This window comes from Cebidichthys violaceus, unplaced genomic scaffold (genome assembly GCF_023349555.1).
Source record: "Cebidichthys violaceus isolate CVI_PGR_0920_01 unplaced genomic scaffold, fCebVio1.0.p SCAF_28, whole genome shotgun sequence".
Lineage (NCBI taxonomy): Eukaryota > Metazoa > Chordata > Actinopteri > Perciformes > Stichaeidae > Cebidichthys > Cebidichthys violaceus.
Genome location: NW_027176461.1, coordinates 5221325 through 5241597, shown reverse-complemented (window position 1 = coordinate 5241597; position 20273 = coordinate 5221325). Strand labels below are relative to the sequence as shown.

General features: G+C 45.2%; 3 protein-coding genes across 3 annotated transcripts; 1 reads left to right on the top strand and 2 right to left on the bottom strand.

Moving 5' to 3' along the window:
* Positions 1-29: 29 nt before the first annotated feature.
* vash1 (vasohibin 1) lies at positions 30-4878 on the bottom strand. Its single transcript, XM_068721910.1, has 7 exons — positions 3956-4878; positions 3451-3539; positions 3025-3081; positions 2605-2679; positions 2016-2397; positions 1395-1504; positions 30-1251 (listed from the first exon to the last, which is right to left on the bottom strand). Exons 1-7 carry the CDS (start codon positions 4175-4177, stop codon positions 1179-1181), a joined length of 1008 nt encoding a protein of 335 aa, XP_068578011.1. The 5' UTR covers positions 4178-4878; the 3' UTR covers positions 30-1178.
* Positions 4879-5559: 681 nt separating this feature from the next.
* fcf1 (FCF1 rRNA-processing protein) lies at positions 5560-7894 on the bottom strand. The gene is made up of 8 exons (XM_068721552.1): positions 7800-7894; positions 7196-7260; positions 6953-7027; positions 6716-6864; positions 6524-6596; positions 6336-6423; positions 5927-6021; positions 5560-5805 (listed from the first exon to the last, which is right to left on the bottom strand). The coding sequence occupies exons 1-8, from the start codon at positions 7800-7802 to the stop codon at positions 5757-5759; spliced, it is 597 nt and encodes a 198-aa protein (XP_068577653.1). The 5' UTR covers positions 7803-7894; the 3' UTR covers positions 5560-5756.
* Positions 7884-19257, top strand: arel1 (apoptosis resistant E3 ubiquitin protein ligase 1). Its single transcript, XM_068721551.1, has 22 exons — positions 7884-7952; positions 8846-9052; positions 9507-9675; positions 10828-11048; positions 11464-11535; positions 11800-12026; positions 12164-12401; positions 12524-12693; positions 12795-12975; positions 13068-13309; positions 13456-13533; positions 13625-13766; positions 13852-13973; positions 14079-14154; positions 14259-14368; positions 14465-14644; positions 14992-15117; positions 15566-15695; positions 15807-15865; positions 15964-16053; positions 16167-16342; positions 16856-19257. Exons 4-22 carry the CDS (start codon positions 10847-10849, stop codon positions 16956-16958), a joined length of 2724 nt encoding a protein of 907 aa, XP_068577652.1. The 5' UTR covers positions 7884-7952; positions 8846-9052; positions 9507-9675; positions 10828-10846; the 3' UTR covers positions 16959-19257.
* The last annotated feature ends 1016 nt before the right edge of the window (positions 19258-20273 follow it).

Below are 20273 nucleotides of genomic sequence, written 5' to 3'. Positions count from 1 at the left end.
TATCACAAAATGTTATCAGAAAACAAAAATGCGTTTGCCACAATCCTTGTGACCCTTTTATTGTGATCCTATAAATGAACAGTCTTTTGGTACAAAATGATTGTGTGGCACTAAAATGAACACCTACTGTACACATTCAAAACATATTCCCAAGTGTGTGGTAAATATCGGTCTACTGGTGATCGCCAACACTGAAGGAAGTATAAAAACGACAGAATTTACAATAAAAAAAATAATAATTTACAAAATGCTGATAAAAGTGCTGTAAACAAACTTCTTTACACCTTATCTTACATGGAAGTCACAACCACCGAAGTCGAGAGAAATACCAGATAAAGTTGCTACAAATAAAAGTTAGAAACAATGTGTATATAAAGCAGTTATACATCGACTTCTCGTTCCTCATATTATCACATTACAGATGACTTAAACGCTCTCAAACATACTTTTGTTTACTGTGTTCAATCCCGTGTTCAGTCTTTATAAGGTCAACAGCATGCTAAATGTGCTAGCATTAGATAAAAACTGTCTCACTGTCTTTCATTCGCCTTCAGCATCTTGGAAGAGCAGCCTCGTGTTTAGTTCGACGGTTGAGAATAATGGGTTGGATATTAAAAAAAAGTTTCTTCTCTTTGAGTTTTTCATACAAGGCACAAGGGTAGTGGTTTGCAAAACTAGTCACTACACAAGCAATCGCTGCCCAGCAGAGCCTAAGTGGATTTAAAACGACATGTATTTGCACACTTACAGTACGACGATACAGATTGCAGAAGAGTTGTTTTTTGTTTTTGTTTTTTTTTTCAACATAACGCCACGGAAAAGCTATGATATGTCCAGCAGCGCATTTACACTTGAGTGGTTAGAGAGTCATATTTTAAAAATGTTTACAATGTGCTGCATTTTTGTGCCCCTTTCTAGAATTTGGGAACGTTGCCAGCACCAATTACTACGCCCAGTCACCGCTCCAGAAGAAGAAAAAAAAAAAAAAAGCCTCTAACAGCGTGGATGGAGGGAGGGAGGCTGAATGAGGCGTTTGTTTTTTTTGAGACGGGGAAAGTTTGCTGGTGACCCATTCGACATCGCGTCCGCGTCAACAGGACGGCGCGTCCGGAGACTCGAGCCTCGGAGTAAAACCCGGTGGCGGTACCTTGTAACTTTTACCGGCGCGCTAAAGTTCTTCAGACTCGAATCTGGTATCCGTTCATGTCTGCAGCCGATTTCTGCTCCAAAACCTTCTTCTCTCCAGAGGGACTGCAACGGAACACAAATATGTGACACATTGAGTTTTATTCATAGTCACTAACTCATAAGCTGCTTCTCCTTTTCACAAGATATCTTGTGTCCAAACATTTCACATTAATGCCAAGTTATGTAGAACGAAGGATCAAGCATACCGTCTCTCAACGCGGCTGATCCTGCGTATGGGGCTGCTCGGCCCTCTGAGCGGGGACCCCATGCTGTTCCTCCTGTCTTTGGTGGGAGAGGGTGGTGCTGGCTTTCCTATCTGCGGACCACACAAGAACACCTTTAATCAGAACGACTCTAGAGCTCCAGGATGCAGGTGAATCGGCCGCGCTCGTGTCCTCCGCTGCATGAAATCGGTCGTCGTCGTTTAATGCGATTGTGCGGAGCGCTCGCTTTTGATCGGACCGAGCCGGCCGTGCGTGAAAGCACCGGCGGAGCGGAGCCGAGCCATCGCATTAGTTTTATTGTACACAGAGCTCAGCATCAAGGCCGCCTTCATTACGTCGGCGCGAGGGGGGTGATGAGAGAGCGAGGCGTTTGAGAGGAAATCATCGCTCCTCAAATAGCCGGGTCGACTCTGTGTCACGGCGTGTGAAGAGGCCGCATATCAACAGCAATCTAATAAGCGGTTATGGAGGGACTGCCCTTTATGCTGAGGACAAATTGTATTTATCATCATAGTCTCTAGTCCTGCAGGAGCTCCTCCAGCTTGTACAAGAACACGAGACTTTCACAATGCTTATGAAAAGTCCACCACAGATGTCCCCTACCTTCAGCCTCATGTCTCGGGTGTGTCTCTCCAGCTCCTTGCGCAGTTCCTCCTTGGTCAGCTTGTCTACGTCCAGTATGGAATGCTTCCAGTCAATCTGCTCCACGCTGTGGGGGTCGTGGGACACGTACTGGCCGATCCGGACCTTGCGCAGGGTGTGCCAATAGCCCCGGTAGGCTCCGTCGAAGTCCTGCACCAAGTCCATCAGGCTCCGGAACTCCAGGGGCTTGAACATGAGGTCCTCCCTCCGGCTGATGCCCAGCGCACCGAAGCGCCCCCCGCTGTGCACTCCCAGCACGATGTGGTGGAAGTGGTTCCCTGAGAACTGAGACTGAAAGCTGAGGGGGAAGCGCTCCACGCCGGGCATGTTGTTGGTGAGGTAACTGTACCGGAGGTGGGTCAAGGAAACGGGGGGGAAAAAAAGGGACGTTTTGGAAAGACAACGTATACAGGAAGTCTGCCAAAAAAGCACATATTTAAATAAATAATCTGAAAGTCTCTTGGGTCATTGCTATGAAAGATACAGTACAATCAGTAGATACCGTAGTGTCTATAGTAGCATGCAACATGACCTGCTGAAGTAAAGATACATCCCCAGGATCACCGCCTCCAGGCATTTGATTGGCAGAGCCTCCCGCGTCATCTCTTTAGCGATGTCCATCAACCTGTGCAGATCAATGGTTATCGGTGATGCAATACACTCCTGAGTGCACTGCAAAATGACACGCACACACTGTTACTGAACACACACACACACACACACAAAAATACACATTTTCCACGAGCCAGGGAAATAAGATTTGCGCCGCTAAAATCGAATAAAGCGAGGTCTGGAAAAACTGTGTCCCGCTGGCGTTAAGTTTCTACCCACAAAGCCCTGGGGCGATACAGCTGATCCACATGCATCAGGCATTAGCAGTCACACAGGCTGCAAAAAAACACCCCGTGACTGCTGCCATGAACTGGTGACCAGGTCTTGGATAAAAAAAAAAGACTAAAGATATGCTTACGCAGTAAGAGGCCGGCTCTTCTTGATTTCAAAAAACTGTGTTCCAGTGTGATTGTACCTGTGAAGACACAGTTAAGGTCACAACATAACAGAGCAAGGTGCAATGGGCGGGGCGAGTAGAAAACCACTTATAGTGCTTTGTGATATTCATAGGCTGTTGGTTAATTATGGATGAATTTTGTCTCTGACTGGAAGTCAAGCTTAACATAGAATAAAGTATCCAACGGTGGCCTACTTTCTTATGTTCGGCCCAAATGTATCAGTGTGACAAAACAGTGGCTCGGTAGGATTAATGCAATTCAATTTGCACACTGTACATCTATTTCGGTATATGTGATTAAAATATGTCTTCCCAACTATTGTTAAACACATTCGACAATTACCGTGGTACTAACCAGCCAGTTGTACCGACTTAGTCAAAGGATACTGCAATTCCCTGATGTACTTCTGTATGGCTTCCAGGCGCTGGGGGATAGTGGTGGTAGGTTGGTATGTAGGCACACTCGGCATTTGAATCTGTGGGACAAGAGCATCCAAACAACTGCATCACAAGCCCGACATTCACTGCAGCTGGAGAGTGTCGTCCTATGCGAACACGGTGCTTTTCTCCATTTCGGGCTAACTAACGGCAAGAGCGTTCTAAATTGCTCTTTAACTACTCTCATGACAAATGAATGAAAAGTATTGTTCTGTGTCTAAAACATCCGTGGCGTGCAAATGCACTGTGCAGAGCAGAATAGACAAAACATGCATTGTGTTTTACTACTGCGGTGGAGAAAATATTGAATCATTTACAGCCGATTATCAAAAAATTTATTGAGTGGCGAGCAGCCATGTGGGTCTGCACAGTAACACTGTAACTCAACGTTTTCCCCTCAACACACAGGTGTATGTTTCTCCACCACGTGCATGCTTCACCTCAAACATCTTACCTTGGGATGGTCAGCGGTCCCCCGGATCTCCTTCCCCAACGCTTCTCCGTTGGGGTGTATTCGAGCCACGTGGCGCCACATCCTCTCCCAGGTCTCCTCGTCGACCGGGAGGCCTCCTCTGTTCACATAGAAGGGCACCCCTCCATCCCTCAGCTCCTCCTCGCCCTCGTCCTCCTGCTCCTCGTCTCTCTGCTCCAATGAGCCCACGGCGGGCCTCAGCATCCCTCCTCCACCAGGAAGCCGAGGCACAGAAACAGTCCAGACTGATGCCCTGAACCCTTTCACTGGTTAATCTGCTTGCAGGTCTAAGTAGGTTTCCACAACAGATGGCCGGCTCATGACATCAAGCAGCTTGTGCCTCAATTATAAAAAAAAAATCTTAAAAAGTCCAAGGGGTGATTTACTGTAATCAATAAAAGTAGAATAAAGAATGACTTTGCTTGAACTATTCAGCTCTTTGGTAAAAAAAAAAAAAATCTAGAGGACCGGAGGCCATTCAATAATCACATATTCATGTCAATAAAATAAATTAAGACTGCATGGTATTCTAGCCGTTAGGCGTGTCGCCTATCTCAATGACGATACTGTGAAAGTTCAACAATAAGCAGACAGAAGCTCGCCAGTGTCACGCTATCGCAGCCTGTGAGAGGATTGAGTCTGCAGACAACAAAAGTGTTAGAAATGACTAATTCCCTGTACCGTTAGAGGTCATCCCCACCCCACATATCCAGCTGAATCTGGGCTGTTGGACGCTCCCTCCACCTCGACGCCCCTCAGACGTCCACTTCATCTCCGTTTCACCGAGTCGTTGCCTTCAGTCAGCCGGCGTTCCCCGGTTCATTGTTCATTGCAGATGCTCCTGCGTTCAGTGGCTGCGGGTTGGATTCACTTCCAGCGAGCCGCTCAGACACTCCCAGACCCGCGTCCACTGCGCATGCTCCGCGCTTTAGCGGATGATCTCAGCCGTGACAAAAATGCTGCGTTCAGGTGCTCCCCCGTAAAGTGTTAATCTGAGAGCCGCTTGTCGTTTATTCATATGTTCCGAGTGCTTTTTTTTTTTTGGCTGTTAGCCGTGCGAACGCGACAGTGAAGCGTTTGGTGCTGCGGTGGACGGATGAATTAAAGTAAATGGAATGTTTCTTAAAAGTGAAATAAAAACTATAAAAAGGTAATCCAGCATGCTCTGGTCATGTCAAAGCCTTTAATTTTAATTAATCTGTCAATAGTTGTGGAGCATTTCCATTACCTCCTAACTTTGTACATCTCAATAAAAAGAAAAATACATATATTATGTAATCAAATAAAAGACAAATTCATTAAGACCGAAGAAACTGCGTCAAAACAGGAACCTGAAACTGCGCGTGTATCTTACTCGTAGTAAATCAGCATCATACAACAAACATGCCTCTACTATTTGGTGTGTTGAGTAAAACTGGACACACGCACGCGCGCGCGCACGCACACACACACACACACACACACACACACACACACACACACACACACACACACACACACACACACACACACACACACACACACACACACACACACACACACACACACACACACACACACACACACACACACACACACACCACGTGGACATTGCAACAATTTGATTTATTCCGGTAACAAAAAGTTTCATAAAGAAAAGCAACACAAGTAATTTGCTGTTGGATCAAACACAGTCCATCACCACCAAATCAAACCTCACACTGTTTATGATGGACATAACAGGAAAGTCATATTAAAACAGGAAACTTTGTCTATTTACAGGTCCAGCTCAGTTGTAGAAATGTTAAAACCTTGGAGCACCATAGTCATCAGGCATCCGTTCAATATTGTACCTGTATGAAAAAAACAAACAAATAAACATAAACAACCAGTACAGCTGTGGTTTTAATGACATTTGATTTATCACAGATAAAAGCTGCCATACATTTAAAGCAAGCGTTGAAACAGTGTTACCTGTGGTTTGAGATGTACATGATGGGTACGCCGGGGATCTTCCTGATTCTTCTCTTCAGATCTCTGTCCACAGTGGCCAGGATGTAACACTTGTGCTGTGGATATACATTTATGATATAAACTTAAATACCAAAAGTGCAACATGACATACATTTACACACTACAATGACATGACGACTTGTTTTAAATACGATCAATTACTCCTCTGCTGCTTCTGCTATGGCGGTGAAAAAAGACCATTACTTAAGACATTGTGGCGTTCACCACGCATCACACGGCGTACATTTGTTTATATACGGCGTTGAAAAGAACCGAGATACGCTGGTGTGTGAGTCTACGGTACAGACAGGAGCAGTGCGGCTGCATTGTCGTACACCTACAGGACATGTTAACTGTTAAAGAGTATTACCTGCGTCACCCTTTGGACTAAACAGTCATCGGCATATGTCCCCTTGTGTGCGCACGGCAACCGTTCAAACCTCGGATCCTTGGCTATCCTGCAAAATACAAAACAAGCACAAGCTATGTAATTATAGGGTCACTTGTGAATTCATGAGTTCATAGAACAAGCGCAGCTGTATATTCTGCAGCTTGTACCTGAGCGCGACTCTGTACTTCATTCCGAGCTTTTCGATCTCAGCCATCACACAGTCTGTGATGCATGGGATACCTGGATTGGAGGGAAAAAAAATTGCAAATTGTGAATTATCATGACTCTTATTATATACTGCAATAATTAAACTGAGAAAACGGTTATAATCATCATAAATAGTTACAACAGTCTCTTACACTTTGCGTACAGGCAGTCCATCATCGACTGAACGATGTCCAGTTTGGCCTTGATGGAGAAGTTGATGAAATTGGTGTCGACTAGAACGTGGTACGGTGGACCAAGCTGAGTATTGTACTGGAAGAACAGGCATGATGGGTACTTTGTCCTGCGAGAAACGTAGAAACGCAATCAAAGAGCCGTCCACCTCAAGTTCTTCATCGTCTTGATTGAAACTTTTGTTGTCGCAAACTTACACTTCTCTCTGCTTCAGCTCTGAGGGATCTTTCTTCTTCTTCTTCTCTTTTCCTTTAGCCCGGTCTTTCTCTTTTCTACAAAGCAAACAAGGTGTTATAGCGCTTGCACTGACTTTTAAGATCCCAGCATACTGTAACTATTCACGTTTTGTATATTGTATATGAGAAACTTAAGCTGGATGTAATAGATGGACAGAATAAGATGGTTAAACTGACTTATGATAGAAAACAGAGAGAACTCACATTCTGTTATCTTTCAGACTGATTATTCTCTTCATTGCAGCAAACTTCTTTGTTTTCTGCTTGCCCTAGAATGAACAAGGTAAAACACAGAGCAACGCATTACGACCAACATGTAACGACCAAGAGCATCTTTCGTTCTATAGCTGCACTGTCGAAACATTATACAAAACACCAACCACCACCTCTCAACGCCTAACGTTTCATCACTGAAAAACTAAACTAAATCTGACGTTGTTGAAGCTTTTCTTTAGATACCAACAATAACAAACACCGAGAAGCTAACTCGGGCTACATTCACGGTCGCAACATTTTAAGGAGAGCAGATTAAATCCCATTAATGTTGAAATCAAGAGCTTTGGATTGATAAATCTCTATTATATATGTTAACACATACATGATTCATTTCAGTAGCTGATGTTGTAAGTGTAACGTAAGGTACATTGAGTTGTAATGTCACATTACTTTAGACGCTAGGCTAACTAAGTTAGCTCAGCGTCTTGCCTGCTAAAAAGCTTCAACGCCAAATTAATAATATACAAAATAACATATACGGGATGTCAATTATCAAGACAGTCGTGGCGTAACGCAGTTATAGAGTACATACCATGGTTTGTATTTGATATCACAGAACTGAGTGGATTTAGCTCCTTTTCCCTCCTCGTGTACTGTCGAGAATGCGATTACGGGTGACGTCATCAAAAATCGACACGTTTTCTGCGCATTTTCCGGCTGCTAAGCTAATGCCCAACAGACGAAGGTAGCTGCAGTGTTTAATATAATATATTAACTGTACTTGTATGCTTGCAATTTTGGTTTGTGTTGCTGTGTAATTTCGAGCGGTGTCTTATGAACGCGCTGCGATGTGCGTCTCGATAACCGCCACGGGTCGGCGACAAGCTTCCTGAAATTCCGTTGACATTGTTGGCTAGCTGCTAGCATTGTGCTGTAGTTCGCTAGTTCTTGCTACTGTAGCAGTTTTGTCGGCACGATGCTAACAGTTGTTAACATTAGCCTCCAGCTTTAATCCAGGTGACAATAGACCAGAGAGGATTTGTGATATTGCACTTAGCCGGTTTATGCTCCGCACCCGGTGCTTTTGTGGGTTTTCAAAACGTCGTTCAAGCAACTGTCCGGTAGAGTTACCTAAAGCTGACCTTTTTTTGGTAGCTTATTTAATTAGCTTTGTGGTTGTTTATAACGGTGGATGACATTTTGAAACGTTTTGACACCTGAGCTACCACCGTTCATTCAGCACCATCACCTGGACTGCTGTTGTTGGATTGGATTAAGAGTGTAACTACACTTTATCTGACCGGGGCTTCTCTGATAGTTTGTCCCGGGCTAAAACAGAGGCTGGTGAGAGTTTTATGACCATCCTTTAGCCAAGTTGTTCATGCATATTTCAGTGCTGTTGATTACATGTAATGCTATTCTCCCATCAGCCACCACTTCTCCAAGGTGACGCTTAAATATTCATGTTTTCTTGACAAAGCAGTTTACTGTGCAGCTCCTCCTAGGCGTGCTAATGTCCCGTCTGTTTGACCAATTCTCCTCTTTTTTTAAATGCATTTGTTTAAAATTGAAAGCTTTTTGCTCTTTTCATTTTTGGTCTGGCCGTTTTCAGCCTAAGCAGTTTCTCTCCAATTGTAGGAAACTGGACTTTTTCTTTTGCGCGCTGAGGGTCTGAGTGAAGGCTGAAAGATGGTCTGATGGACCGCCGCTTCTTCCTGACCTTCCTCTTCTGCTCAGTGTTGTAGATCTTCTTCTGGGAAGTGCGCTGGAAGAAAGGAAAAGAGAGTCAGATTGAGGAATGGCTCCAAGGACATAGCCTCTCTCAATACAGGCACCTATTCGAAGGTCAGTGTCTCGCAGTCCTCTTCACTTGAGATGAACATCACAGCGTAGAAGTCTGGTTGGTAGTCTGATCCTCCGGTGAAGTAAGCAGCTGGCACTCCTGCTTGATAGGTCATTACTTAAAACGTTGTGGTTCGGATGGTTTCTCTAACCCACGAGCTCATCCAGTACCTTTCAGAGCTTTTGCAGAAAGTCTAACTGGACTTAAACTTGTTTAATGCAAGGAGATTGTGTTGCTTATTAGTTTAACCCTGGTCAGTTTTTTGGTTTTTATCCCTTTTTCAGGCTCATGAGATGCGTGGTGCATGCACGGACAATCAGCCCGGGCTTTTAAATGTTTGCTATGATAGACTTTCCATCAGTATTTAAAGCCTGTGCTGGGGCATTACCGAGGCTGATTTGTTGGCCTGCATGTGATCGGGGGGGATTTTTAATGTGCTGTTCATGTGTCATCCAGATGTACAGACACTGGAGGAACTGAGTCTGAGTGTACTGAGCCGTCTGGAAGAGGTGGTGAAGGAACAGCAGCGCTGGAGGGAGATTGCGAAGGCCCACATCCAGCTGCTCCGAGACTTTGCCTTCCAGGAGTGGCTCTGCTCCCAGAACCTGGGCCACTATTACCATACGTAAGCAATAGAAAGAGCTTCACTTCAACGTGCTTTCCTTTTTTTTTTCTTCCCGGAGACAATTTCTTGTTGGCGTGTCATAAATGTCTTTCTCTGAATATTTTTAGTTTTTTTTTCTAAATGTCTCAGAACTGGTTATGTGGTCATTTTCATGCTACTTAACTCAAGGTTGTGTTCACATATGTCCACTTGAGGGCAGCCTCTCCATTCACGGCCCGGCGGAGTTTGCTGACACTGAGCTGTGGAGGCTGCAGCGTTTCAGAGGGTCACTGCAGTAAAAAGTATTCTACGAGACCGTTTGTGTGAGACCCTGCGGCGATGCAGATGTTTGTGTGCGTGCGTTGGGTGCTCTCTGTCGATAACAGGCAGTGAGGAGACGTCATCGAAACGCTGCAATTAGTCTCAAACACACGATCACATCATTATGTGTTTAAGGACACTGTGTGACATTTCTGAAGGTTGTGTCCGTCACGCTATTGCCGCTTTGATGGATTGGACTTTAAACCTTTTATTGATAACACAATTATGACTATCTTCATTCAGTCATTCAGTGACAAACTGTGTAGGAACAGACGAGGATCTTCACGCTCGTTTCCTGGCTAAAAATTGACCGTAAATGGGGATTGGTTGCAGATTCACACGAGCCTCTTATTACTTCTCAGATAAATAGTGTAATTATATATAAGAGGATAAAATAGATACAATTATATACTTGAATATCTCTCTTCATTATCACAGTAAACCATCGCAACAGCAGCAGCATGCTGGTAAATAAAAGGTGGATAAAAAATGTGTTTTAAAATGAAAAGTTGCAGGATTATGTTTGAGTTTTAACGGTTGCAGCCTTTTATCTCCTAAGCTAAGCATGTTTCTCTGCTGTGCTTATAGTAAAACCTCACCTTTAGTCTTTTGTGAAGACTATGTGAAACACGCCGCGCCGTCTCGCTGCACCCTAGTTACATAACTGACGAGTTCAGCTGATAACATTGAGGTTCCTCTTGTTTGTTTAGTGTGTGGGGACAACCTGTTGTGTGCAGTCAGCGGTCTTATAGGCGTGGAGTCAACAGTCGTGTTCGGGTCGTATTTCTGAAGGCTGTACTTGGACAGTAATCAAGCCGCTTCATATACTTTCGCTTTTGTTTCCCGCCGCAGACTGAAGAAGTTGCGTTGCATGAATCTGGATGATCTGGCTCAGTTCGACAGTCAGCTGCAGCTGTCTCTAGCTGGCTGGGGTTACTACTACGAGGACTACATCAAGTTGTCTACGGGCATCAAGATCCTCCAGAACTCTAGGGGGAGTCGGGACCAGGACTACGAGATCCGGCTGGTGCACAGCCTCGCTGTGAGGCGCCTGAATGAGAAGTGGACACTTGGTGAGAGCCTGATCATTTTTTGGGGGGGGCTGCTTCAACACAGCGGCAGATTATTAAAAGGTATTTTGATACAAGATGTAAACATATGATGGATTGTAACGCTGGTAAGTGTTGCCAAGTGTTGTTGCTACAAGAGTCGCATCTCATCTTAACGTAGCTCAAGTGTTGTAATGGAGAAGTTCAGCGTTGCTTCATCTCTGTTTACAAAAACACGACATTCCTTCACATGGAGGACAAATGTTGCGTTGTATAAAACCGTAATATAGTGATGCTAATGTCCATCCTGAGGTTAAACAACATCTTAAGAAGAAAAGAAAGTAAAAGCATCAAACTGTAACCAGCAGGCTCGGAGCAGGAAGTGTGTATTGTCTTAATTGTCTTTATTCATCGGTACAATGCCCCATTGTCTTTTCAGCGGGAGCTCTCCTATTTGGCTGTACTGTGGCGCTGTGCTTCTTGATAAGGGACCTCATGTTTTACGTGATTGGTGAGTCCTGCGTGAGCTGTTTGGATCGGGGACTGGTTCTGACTCGGCCGGTCCGGCCTTTGCTGAACACATTACTCATTCTGTTTCTGCAAGCACCGTAAGGCTGTAAGACCGGTTTTTAACAATTGCTCTGTAGTATTTGTATAGCCTTAAACCCGAGTCAAACTTTAAACGTTGCTCTGTTGTTGTTTTTTGTGATGAATCAACTTATTTCAAAAGCAAATAAATACCTTGCATCTATTGCTTCTTCCCTTCTTGCGACAGGTGGAATTACTGTTTCCATCATAGCGTTTGTCTTCACCATCAAGTTCCTCTGTGAGCTTGCGGCGCGGGTTGTCAGCTTCCTGCAGAATGAGGATCCAGGGCGACGAGGCGACCGCAGCATCTACGACTATGTCCGGGGAAACTACCTTGACCCACGTTCCTGCAAGGTGTCTTGGGATTGGAAGGAACCACAGGAAGTGGGGCAGACCATGAGCTTCAGAGTCCAGGTGATACTTGACTCCTCATAAAGATGCAACGTACCTCTCGTTTCTAGTCTCATCCACTGGATGTTTGGTCGGCAAAACTATATCAAGAAGGGTGACGTTGACTTGTTGTGGTCTCTTTTGCGCTTCTGTCTTCTCAGCTGTTCTATAAGAACGGCCAGCCTTTTCCCGCCCACCGGCCTGTGGGGCTGAGGGTCAACATCACACACATCGAACTGGCTCTGGACATCCCTGTCACACAGGAGGTTCTGCAAGAACCCGAGTCCAATGTAGTGAAAGTGGCCTTCACTGTGCGCAAGGCCGGACGCTACGAGGTCGCCGTCAAGCTCGGCGGCCTCAATGTGGCCTACAGCCCGTATTACAAGATATTTCAGCCAGGTGGTGTTTTAGATCCAACTCGTATTTTGCTGCATGCGATTATTGATTTGACAAGTGTGTGTGTGTGTGTGTGTGTGTGTGTTGCTGATAGAGTAATCGTCTGTTCTTTTATTCACCTTCAGGTACAGTTGTCCCATCCAAAACCAAGATAGCCTACCATTTCTCCACCCTGGTGCTAACAAATGGCCAGCAGCACACTTTGCAGATCGAGCCCAGAGACGAGTACGGGAACCCCACCAGTAACTCCACATCCCTCACAGACGAAGCCAACTACACTGTCCACGTGCACTCTGTAAGGAAACAACCCCCCCCCTCCCCTTTTTTTTTCTATCATCCAGTGTGCTGTAATGTAATGTGAGCTGGGATTCATTTTGGTTTTTCCTGTTCTCGCAGCTGGGCACGGTGGACGATGACGGTCTGGAGGAGTACTACAGTAAGTCGGTGACGCTCAACAAGCAGCAGTGCCAGGTTCTGCTGAGACTGACTCTGAGGAAGACGGGCTGTTTCAGGGCCCGCATCTCCTACAAGGACCAGCCGCTCAGCAACGGGGAATTTGACATTATTGTTCTCAGTGGTGAGCGGAAGAAAAATACAAAAAAAATACAAATATGACGGCACGTAAATGCAGTGTTACTGATAGCCTGATACTCTCATTGCACATTACAGAGAATGAGAAGACCTGTGTGGAGAAGAATGTGTCCACTCCAGGCATAAGCATCTACTTCGAGGCATACCTTTACAGCAATGGGAACTACAGTTCTTCATGGCAGTTACCGGCCTCCTCTTTACTGGCCCCCCAGAGGAGGCCCTCCATGGGAGAAGAGGAGGACGAGCACGACTCTCCTGTGGAGGGACAACCTGAGAAGGTCAAGAAACCAAAAAAGGTCTACTGTTACATATCGCCAAAGGTAAGAGGCCAGCGTGTAATTGTTAATTAGTAGGATTTTTTTTCAAAGTTTGTCAATATAAGGAAGTAAAAGACATGCTGTACTTGAGAGAACTCGACACACGTTCATGTAAGATGATGCTGACGTGGACTTTTTATGCCAAACAGCAACTATCCGTGAAGGAGTTCTACCTGAAAATCATCCCATGGCGCCTTTTCACCTTTCGAGTGTGTCCAGGAACGAAGGTAGGCAGACGTTTGTGTTCAGAAGCCCTCGGAGAACAGGCCGCTCTGATGTGATTTTTGCAATCGCAGTCATCTTCCGCTCTCCTTTCAGTTCGCCTATCATGGTCCTGACCCGGTCCACAAGTACCTAACTCTGGTGGTGGACGACGGGATACAGCCTCCTGTGGAGCTCAGCTGCAAAGACAGGAACATCATGGCTGCCACCTTCATTCGCTTCCTGCACAAGAACATCGGTTTGTTTCAGTTCTTGAGCTGCACTCGGTAGATACTGTCCTTTTTGTGGAGACTGTGGCGGTAATTTGACGGTGTTGACCACAGGTGGCTCCGAGACGTTCCAAGACAAGGTGAACTTCTTTCAACGCGAACTCAGGCACATCCACTCCAAGAGACCTCGCACCAAGACCTGCCTAAAAATCACCCGACACTCCATCCTGGACTCGGTGAGCGCCGCTTTACTGCACGATGAATCCGCGCGCTGCGAGAACAGCCGTGTGATCGTAACGATCGCCATGATTTTGACCCTCTTCGTTTGTCTTGTCGCTCAGTCCCTGAAGGCCACGAAGAACTTCTCGGTGTCAGACTGGAGTAAGAACTTCGAGGTCGTGTTTCAGGATGAGGAAGGTGAACGACAATAGTTGAGGAGGCATCGTGTGTTAAGTTTATGAGTTCTAATTCAGAAATTGAACATTTAAAAAAAAGGCCTTAAAACACACCTTTCTCTGCAGCGCTGGACTGGGGAGGTCCTCGCAGGGAGTGGTTTGAGCTGGTCTGTAAGACCCTCTTTGACACCTCCAACCAACTGTTCACCCGCTTCAGCGACAACAACCAGGGCCTGGTGAGTTAGTCTTTGTGCCGTCTTCCACATTCAAAACCTCTTATATCATATAAAAAAAAAAACACAAATAAGAGTGCATTCAACGTCATTTTCCAGGTGCACCCAAACGCCGAGCGGCCAACCCACCTGCGTCTGAAGATGTACGAGTTTGCGGGTCGCGTCGTGGGGAAGTGCCTGTACGAGTCGGCTCTGGGCGGGGCCTACAAACAGCTGGTCCGAGCTCGCTTCACGCGTTCCTTCTTGGCCCAGATCATCGGCCTCAGGATGAACTACAAGGTATGGAACACAGCACATTCCCCCAGAAGAGATGTTTTCCTCGGACGCTGGACGGTTTTCATTGTTTACTCTATGTTGTCAGCTGGTCCGTCTCATCAACTTCTCAACATTCCTCTCAAAGCCAATAAACCTGATTTGTTTCTTGGCGTGATTTAGTTCATGGAAAACAAGCCGGCGTGTTTTCCTGTTAATCCTGACTCCTTAAGATTTCAAAGCTTGAGGACTAAAGCCGACCCAATCATCTTTTTATACTTCCATCAAGATGACGAAATGCCGTGTTTATTTAAGAAAGAAAAAAACCCCGCCATTTTCCTGTCTTTTCCCTTTTTTTAATTTCCAACGCACAGTACTTTGAGACGGACGACCAGGAGTTCTACAAAACTAAAGTCTGCTTCATCCTAAACAATGACGTGAGCGAAATGGATTTGGTGTTCGCCGAGGAGAAGTACAGCAAGTCGGGACAGCTGGAGAAGGTGAGGCAACACTCTGGAAATGAACCTCCCCCTTTTTCCCCCTGATGTAATTTCACAGGAGAAAGGAGCAATAAACCAAACAAAAGAAACCATATTGCTCTTTTGGCAAGCGCTTTTCTGAAAGGCGGGGAGAGTTTGATGTCCATGGCCCGTTTTGAACTCTGTTGCTTGTTATGAAATGCCACACAATAACTGGCTGTGGAACTTCCCATGGCGACTTCAACCCGCTGCTTTTTAATTGGATGCACATGTATATTGCTCCAAACTGTTGTTTTTTTTAACTTTTAGATATTAATTGGCCATGAATGCCAAAGCTGTCAAGTGCGCGACACCAAACAAACCCTGTTTCTGACACCTTGCCTCTTCTGGCCGCTTCTTAATGAAGGACCCACACTTCTGCCGTTTTGGCTCTTTTGACGTTTCTACCGCGCCACATGTTCTCTCGCAGGTGGTGGAGCTAATATCAGGGGGATCTCAGATCGCTGTTACCAATGAAAACAAGATGCATTATCTCAACCTGCTGGCCCAGTACCGACTAGCCAGCCAGGTGAGAGACGAGGTGGAACACTTCCTGAAAGGTGAGGACACTAGCGCAGCTGCAAGTCGGCCCGCGTTTCGTTGCCAATTCCTCTCGTGTGAGATCTCCGGTAATGTGCGTGTAATTAGTGTAATTTCCTGTTCAATTTCAGGTTTGAACGAAGTGGTTCCAGAAAACCTTCTAGCCATATTTGATGAGAATGAGTTAGAGGTATGTGTGATGATTATAGGAAAATCTGGTTGATCTTTGAAACACTGCTGGGTAATTATTTGTTTTCCTTTTTCTTTTTCCTTTTTTAATCTCTTCAGCTGTTGATGTGTGGCACCGGAGATATAAACGTGCAGGACTTCAAGGCCCACGCCGTGATCGTCGGAGGATCGTGGCACTTCAGAGAGAAAGTACGTCACGTGAAACTGTGTCTCTCTCTCTCTGGTTTTCTTCTAACAGCAGGCCACCGATTTTCTTTTTTTTGAAATTGTCTGAGCGTCGTTGCGTTTCTGTTTGCGATCAGGTGATGAAGTGGTTCTGGGCCGTGGTGTCCAGCTTCACCCAGGAGGAGTTGGCGCGTCTGCTCCAGTTCACCACCGGCTCCTCTCAGCTGCCCCCCGGGGGGTTCAACACCCTCAGCCCCTCCTTCCAGATCATCGCTGCCCCCACACACAGCACCTTGCCCACCGCACACACGTGGTGAGTAGGACGACACCTGCTGAGATTCGCTCAAAGGAGGGAGACTTGAGGCTTCAGGGACGGCAGCGTCAGTCAGTTTTCCATCCAGACTGATCTCAACGACAGCTACTTTGACGGACGTTTTTTTTTTTTTTTTTTGCAGTCATTTATTGTCCCCAGAGGATGAAATATACTGATTTTGGTAACCGCCCCAGCTCCGTTTTTTTATATTTATGGTGGAATATCTGATGGATTGGCACAAAAATTCATGTAGAAATTCATGGTTTCAAGATGATGTACCCTAATGAGTTTGGTGAACCCATGACATCATTATCAAGTCTCTCGTGGTCCAAACCTGACAGAGGACAGAGTTATTGTTGGTCTTTTCATTGGATTCATTAATAAGAAAAACCCCATTTTGAATGCGTAGATCCATTCAATTATATGAGCTTAATGTGTAAATGTTGCATCAGTGCTTCACCGGGATCTAAACATTCGCTGACTCTCTGTCGTTGTCTGACTCTGTCTGTCTAGTTTTAACCAGCTGTGCCTCCCCACCTACGACTCCTACGAGGAGCTGCACAAGATGCTGAAGCTGGCCATCAGCGAGGGCAGCGAGGGCTTCGGCATGCTCTGACTCTCCCATCGCCCGGCACCGCGGTTTCCGGACCAGCGCCGCCGCCGCCCACTCCAGCGCACCGGGTTTCCCCGCATTCGTCTGCGTTGAACGGCGGCGGAGGAACCGTCCAGACTCCCCCACGGATACTCTCTCTCTCTCTCTCTCTCTCAGGACGAGAGGACACTACAGGACGTCCCAGAAGACCTGTCCTGAGAACTGGAACTCTACATATGAACTCTAGTGCTACTGTATGTATATGAAATATCTCGCTTTTGTAAAAGGAAAAAAAAAAAAAGGAAACCAGGAACTGCTGGCAAAAATGGTAAAGTTTAAGCTAGTTGTGTTTCTTAATGCTAAAGTTTGCTTAGTTTTATATGTTTGAAAGAGAAGTTATGCTTGAGTATTACTTTATAACGGCTTCTTTTGCATTTTGCAAACTGAGGAACACTCCAGTGCAGCAGCGGTCGACCTCTACAGCACTTTGGCCTTAATCGATCAGGGACTGATGTGTGTTTGTAAATAGATAATATCACTCTTTTATTCCAATACTTGTACATACTAGTGTGTATACATAGGTTTTCATCTTATTACCTTTTTGGGTTGACGTCTAGGGAGAAGGGATTTCTTTATTGTTGCACGTTTGATGGGTTTATATAATTTGTATGTTTGGGTTTTTTTTCTTTTCTCTAAGAAGGAATTTTAAAAGAAGCCAAGTCATTACTATTGTTTATACACGTTTTTAACTTATTGCGTCTTGACAAAAGTATTTGTGTCGACCCATACTGTTGAAACTATGTTTGTCTGGAGTTGTAAATGTTTTTGTTATGATGTTTTTTTGTTTTTTTTTTTACCCTGCCTTATTCATGCCCTTTGCATCTGATTGTATCCAGAGACGCGCATAGCTGAGAGAAGCATAGTCGGCGATACTAAGTCAAAGGTTTTATTATAGCATTTCTACTAGTGCATCACTGTGGCTGTCGAGTAGAGCCCATATATAACAAACATGTTGTTATATATGCTGTATCCACAACCTGCTATGGCTTTACCTCAGTGTCTCCTATGCCACCTTTTCCTCCATCCTTAAACGCATCACTTAAAGCCGACTCACACAGTGTGTTCATAGCTTCCAGTCCTGTAACCTGTTTCCATATTATCCCACGTCTTCAGTAAACTCAAGCGTTATATCAGCGTGGATTATGTCCCCCGTTTGTTCTTTGTTGCTGTAAAACAAATTCATTTTAATGTTGTTAGTGTTGTCAATATCCTGGAGCCAACAGAGTAGTTTTCCTCTCCTTCATTGCTGTTCATAATCATGTAGCAATAATTCCTTTTGCTGTTCCAGAGTTTACATGTTCAGTAGCCATTTTGTACTACAGTGTGTGTGTGTGTGTGTGTGTGTGTGTGTGTGTGTGTGTGTGTGTGTGTGTGTGTGTGGGGGTGGGTGGGTGGGTGTGGGTGTGTGTGTGTATGTGCGTGTGCGTGTTGCCAGTCGTAGGGTTTGTAGTTAGATTCAGAAGCTAAAAAAAAAAAAGAAGAAGAAAAAGTTATGATTCATCTCAATAATATTATGAACATTTGAATATGTTCTCATCTCCCACAGAGCACTCTGCGTCCAGTTTCACTCATCATCGTCATTCTTCACGGTCGGCGGTAAAAGCTCGACTTGTCCACACAGAGAGATTTCACTTCACTGTCGCTGAGCGGCTGAGGCGTCACACGGTGACTGTAGTTGCAGCGGGTCGGGCTTTTTGTTTTTCCGCTCGGTATTTGACGCTTTAGCTGGCCTCTTACCGGGCCGAGAAGGTTTAGAAGAGGGTCTATGGATCTGTGTTTGTTTGGGTTGTGCAATGTTGACCTGATGTACCGACAACAGTGGGGGGAAGAAAAAAAAGAAAAGAAGTGCTTATGAAAATGTTTCATGAAGGATGTGTTTTCAGCAGTGGCCGATATCCTATTTACTCGAAGTGAGCGTAGTTGAAGCATTACACGTGTTAGCTGTTCCATTAGAATTGTCCATTATAAACACATGTGAAGGAGCTCTGGCCTGTAGTTTTATGTTCTTGTTTAATGTTTTGATTTTCACTCAGTTTTATGTTTGGATTGTTTTCTGGGTTAGATGAGCTGACTGTGACTTTTAACAATGTAGATATTGTGAAATATTTGCCTCTGACTTTAAAGATACTTTCTTTTTTCCTTTTTTTTTTTTTTTAAATGACAAGCCTCTGCTGGCGAAACGTTTGAGATTCTCTGCAACCGCAGGTCCTTTGTTTATGGGAATACAAAAAATAATAATGATGGAATAAATTCTTATCCCTTATCTCACTTGTTTGTGCATCATCGTGTGATTACACACACAGCCTCCTTCAACTTTCAGATCTGGACGCTGAGCATGCGGACCATTGAGTCCTAAACCGGGGTCCAAAGATTGCCAACAGTACTTTGAGACCAGACTAAAGGTGAACTCAACATAATTAAGGCTTTACTCCAGGTTTAAAGACATGTAACGACTCATCACTGGTAGCACTATTTTCTTTACATGGGATGAAATCTACGAGATCCGTTTTTATTCATATTTTCTAACTATATGAATACATAAGACATCATCTAAACTCATGTGTTTAGGCTCCGCTTCGTTTCTTGGCCGGCAGATTGCGTGTTTCAGACACAAGGGGGCAGTGGCTCTACGCGTGACATTATCAGAGGATGATGTCAATGATGAGGAGCCTTCCCGTCTCCAGCTGACCCCCCCCCCCCCCCCCCCCCCCCCCCCCCCCCCCCTCAATGTGTTCATACATACCACATGAACACATGAAAATAAACAAAGTTCATTCAAACCTGCTGGTTTCACGGCCGCTGAAGGTCTAATGGAATCAGTCTTTGGAGCGCTGTGCTGTGTATGAAATGTGATGACACCCGACTGAAAAACGAGCGCTCCCTTTTCCTTCCACCGTGATGGCGTAACTGACAGCCGTATCGACACAAGGTGCGATAGGAATACGCTCTTGCATTGACGGAATGCTTGCTTCCTGAAGTCATACAGTGTCTGATAATGCACCTTTTTTTTTTTTTTTTTTTTTTTTTTTTTTTTTTATAAATTGCTTTGCTTGACGGCTGTGGACACGCGGGCCCCGTTTGGCCCTCCGCGCTGCACCCACGTGTCTCCTCTCGTGGTCTGAACGCTATCAGGAGCGGGTTGAAAGGCATCTTGAAGTACTTGGAGGCAGAAGTCCAGTTATTTGGTCTTGGCATGCACCTGCGGATTTGCATAATGGTCTTTCTCAAATTTCCCCCCCCCAGGAATGCTTGCTAAAGAGGGACCACAAATCAGAAAGT

Excerpts from the sequence above, each read along its gene's own strand:
- vash1 (XM_068721910.1), bottom strand. The coding sequence starts at position 4,177 with ATGCTGAGGCCCGCCGTGGGCTCATTGGAGCAGAGAGACGAGGAGCAG. Across the intron at positions 2,680-3,024 it reads AAGAGCCGGCCTCTTACTGC|GTTGATGGACATCGCTAAAG; the intron begins GTAAGCATATCT and ends TGATCTGCACAG. Across the intron at positions 2,398-2,604 it reads GAGGCGGTGATCCTGGGGAT|TTACCTCACCAACAACATGC; the intron begins GTATCTTTACTT and ends CCTCCGGTACAG.
- arel1 (XM_068721551.1), top strand. The coding sequence starts at position 10,847 with ATGAATCTGGATGATCTGGCTCAGTTCGACAGTCAGCTGCAGCTGTCT. Across the intron at positions 13,767-13,851 it reads CTTCCTGCACAAGAACATCG|GTGGCTCCGAGACGTTCCAA; the intron begins GTTTGTTTCAGT and ends TGTTGACCACAG. Across the intron at positions 14,155-14,258 it reads CGTGTTTCAGGATGAGGAAG|CGCTGGACTGGGGAGGTCCT; the intron begins GTGAACGACAAT and ends CTTTCTCTGCAG.
- fcf1 (XM_068721552.1), bottom strand. Across the intron at positions 7,028-7,195 it reads AGTCTGAAAGATAACAGAAT|AAAAGAGAAAGACCGGGCTA; the intron begins GTGAGTTCTCTC and ends TTTGCTTTGTAG. Across the intron at positions 6,865-6,952 it reads GAGCTGAAGCAGAGAGAAGT|GACAAAGTACCCATCATGCC; the intron begins GTAAGTTTGCGA and ends CGTTTCTCGCAG.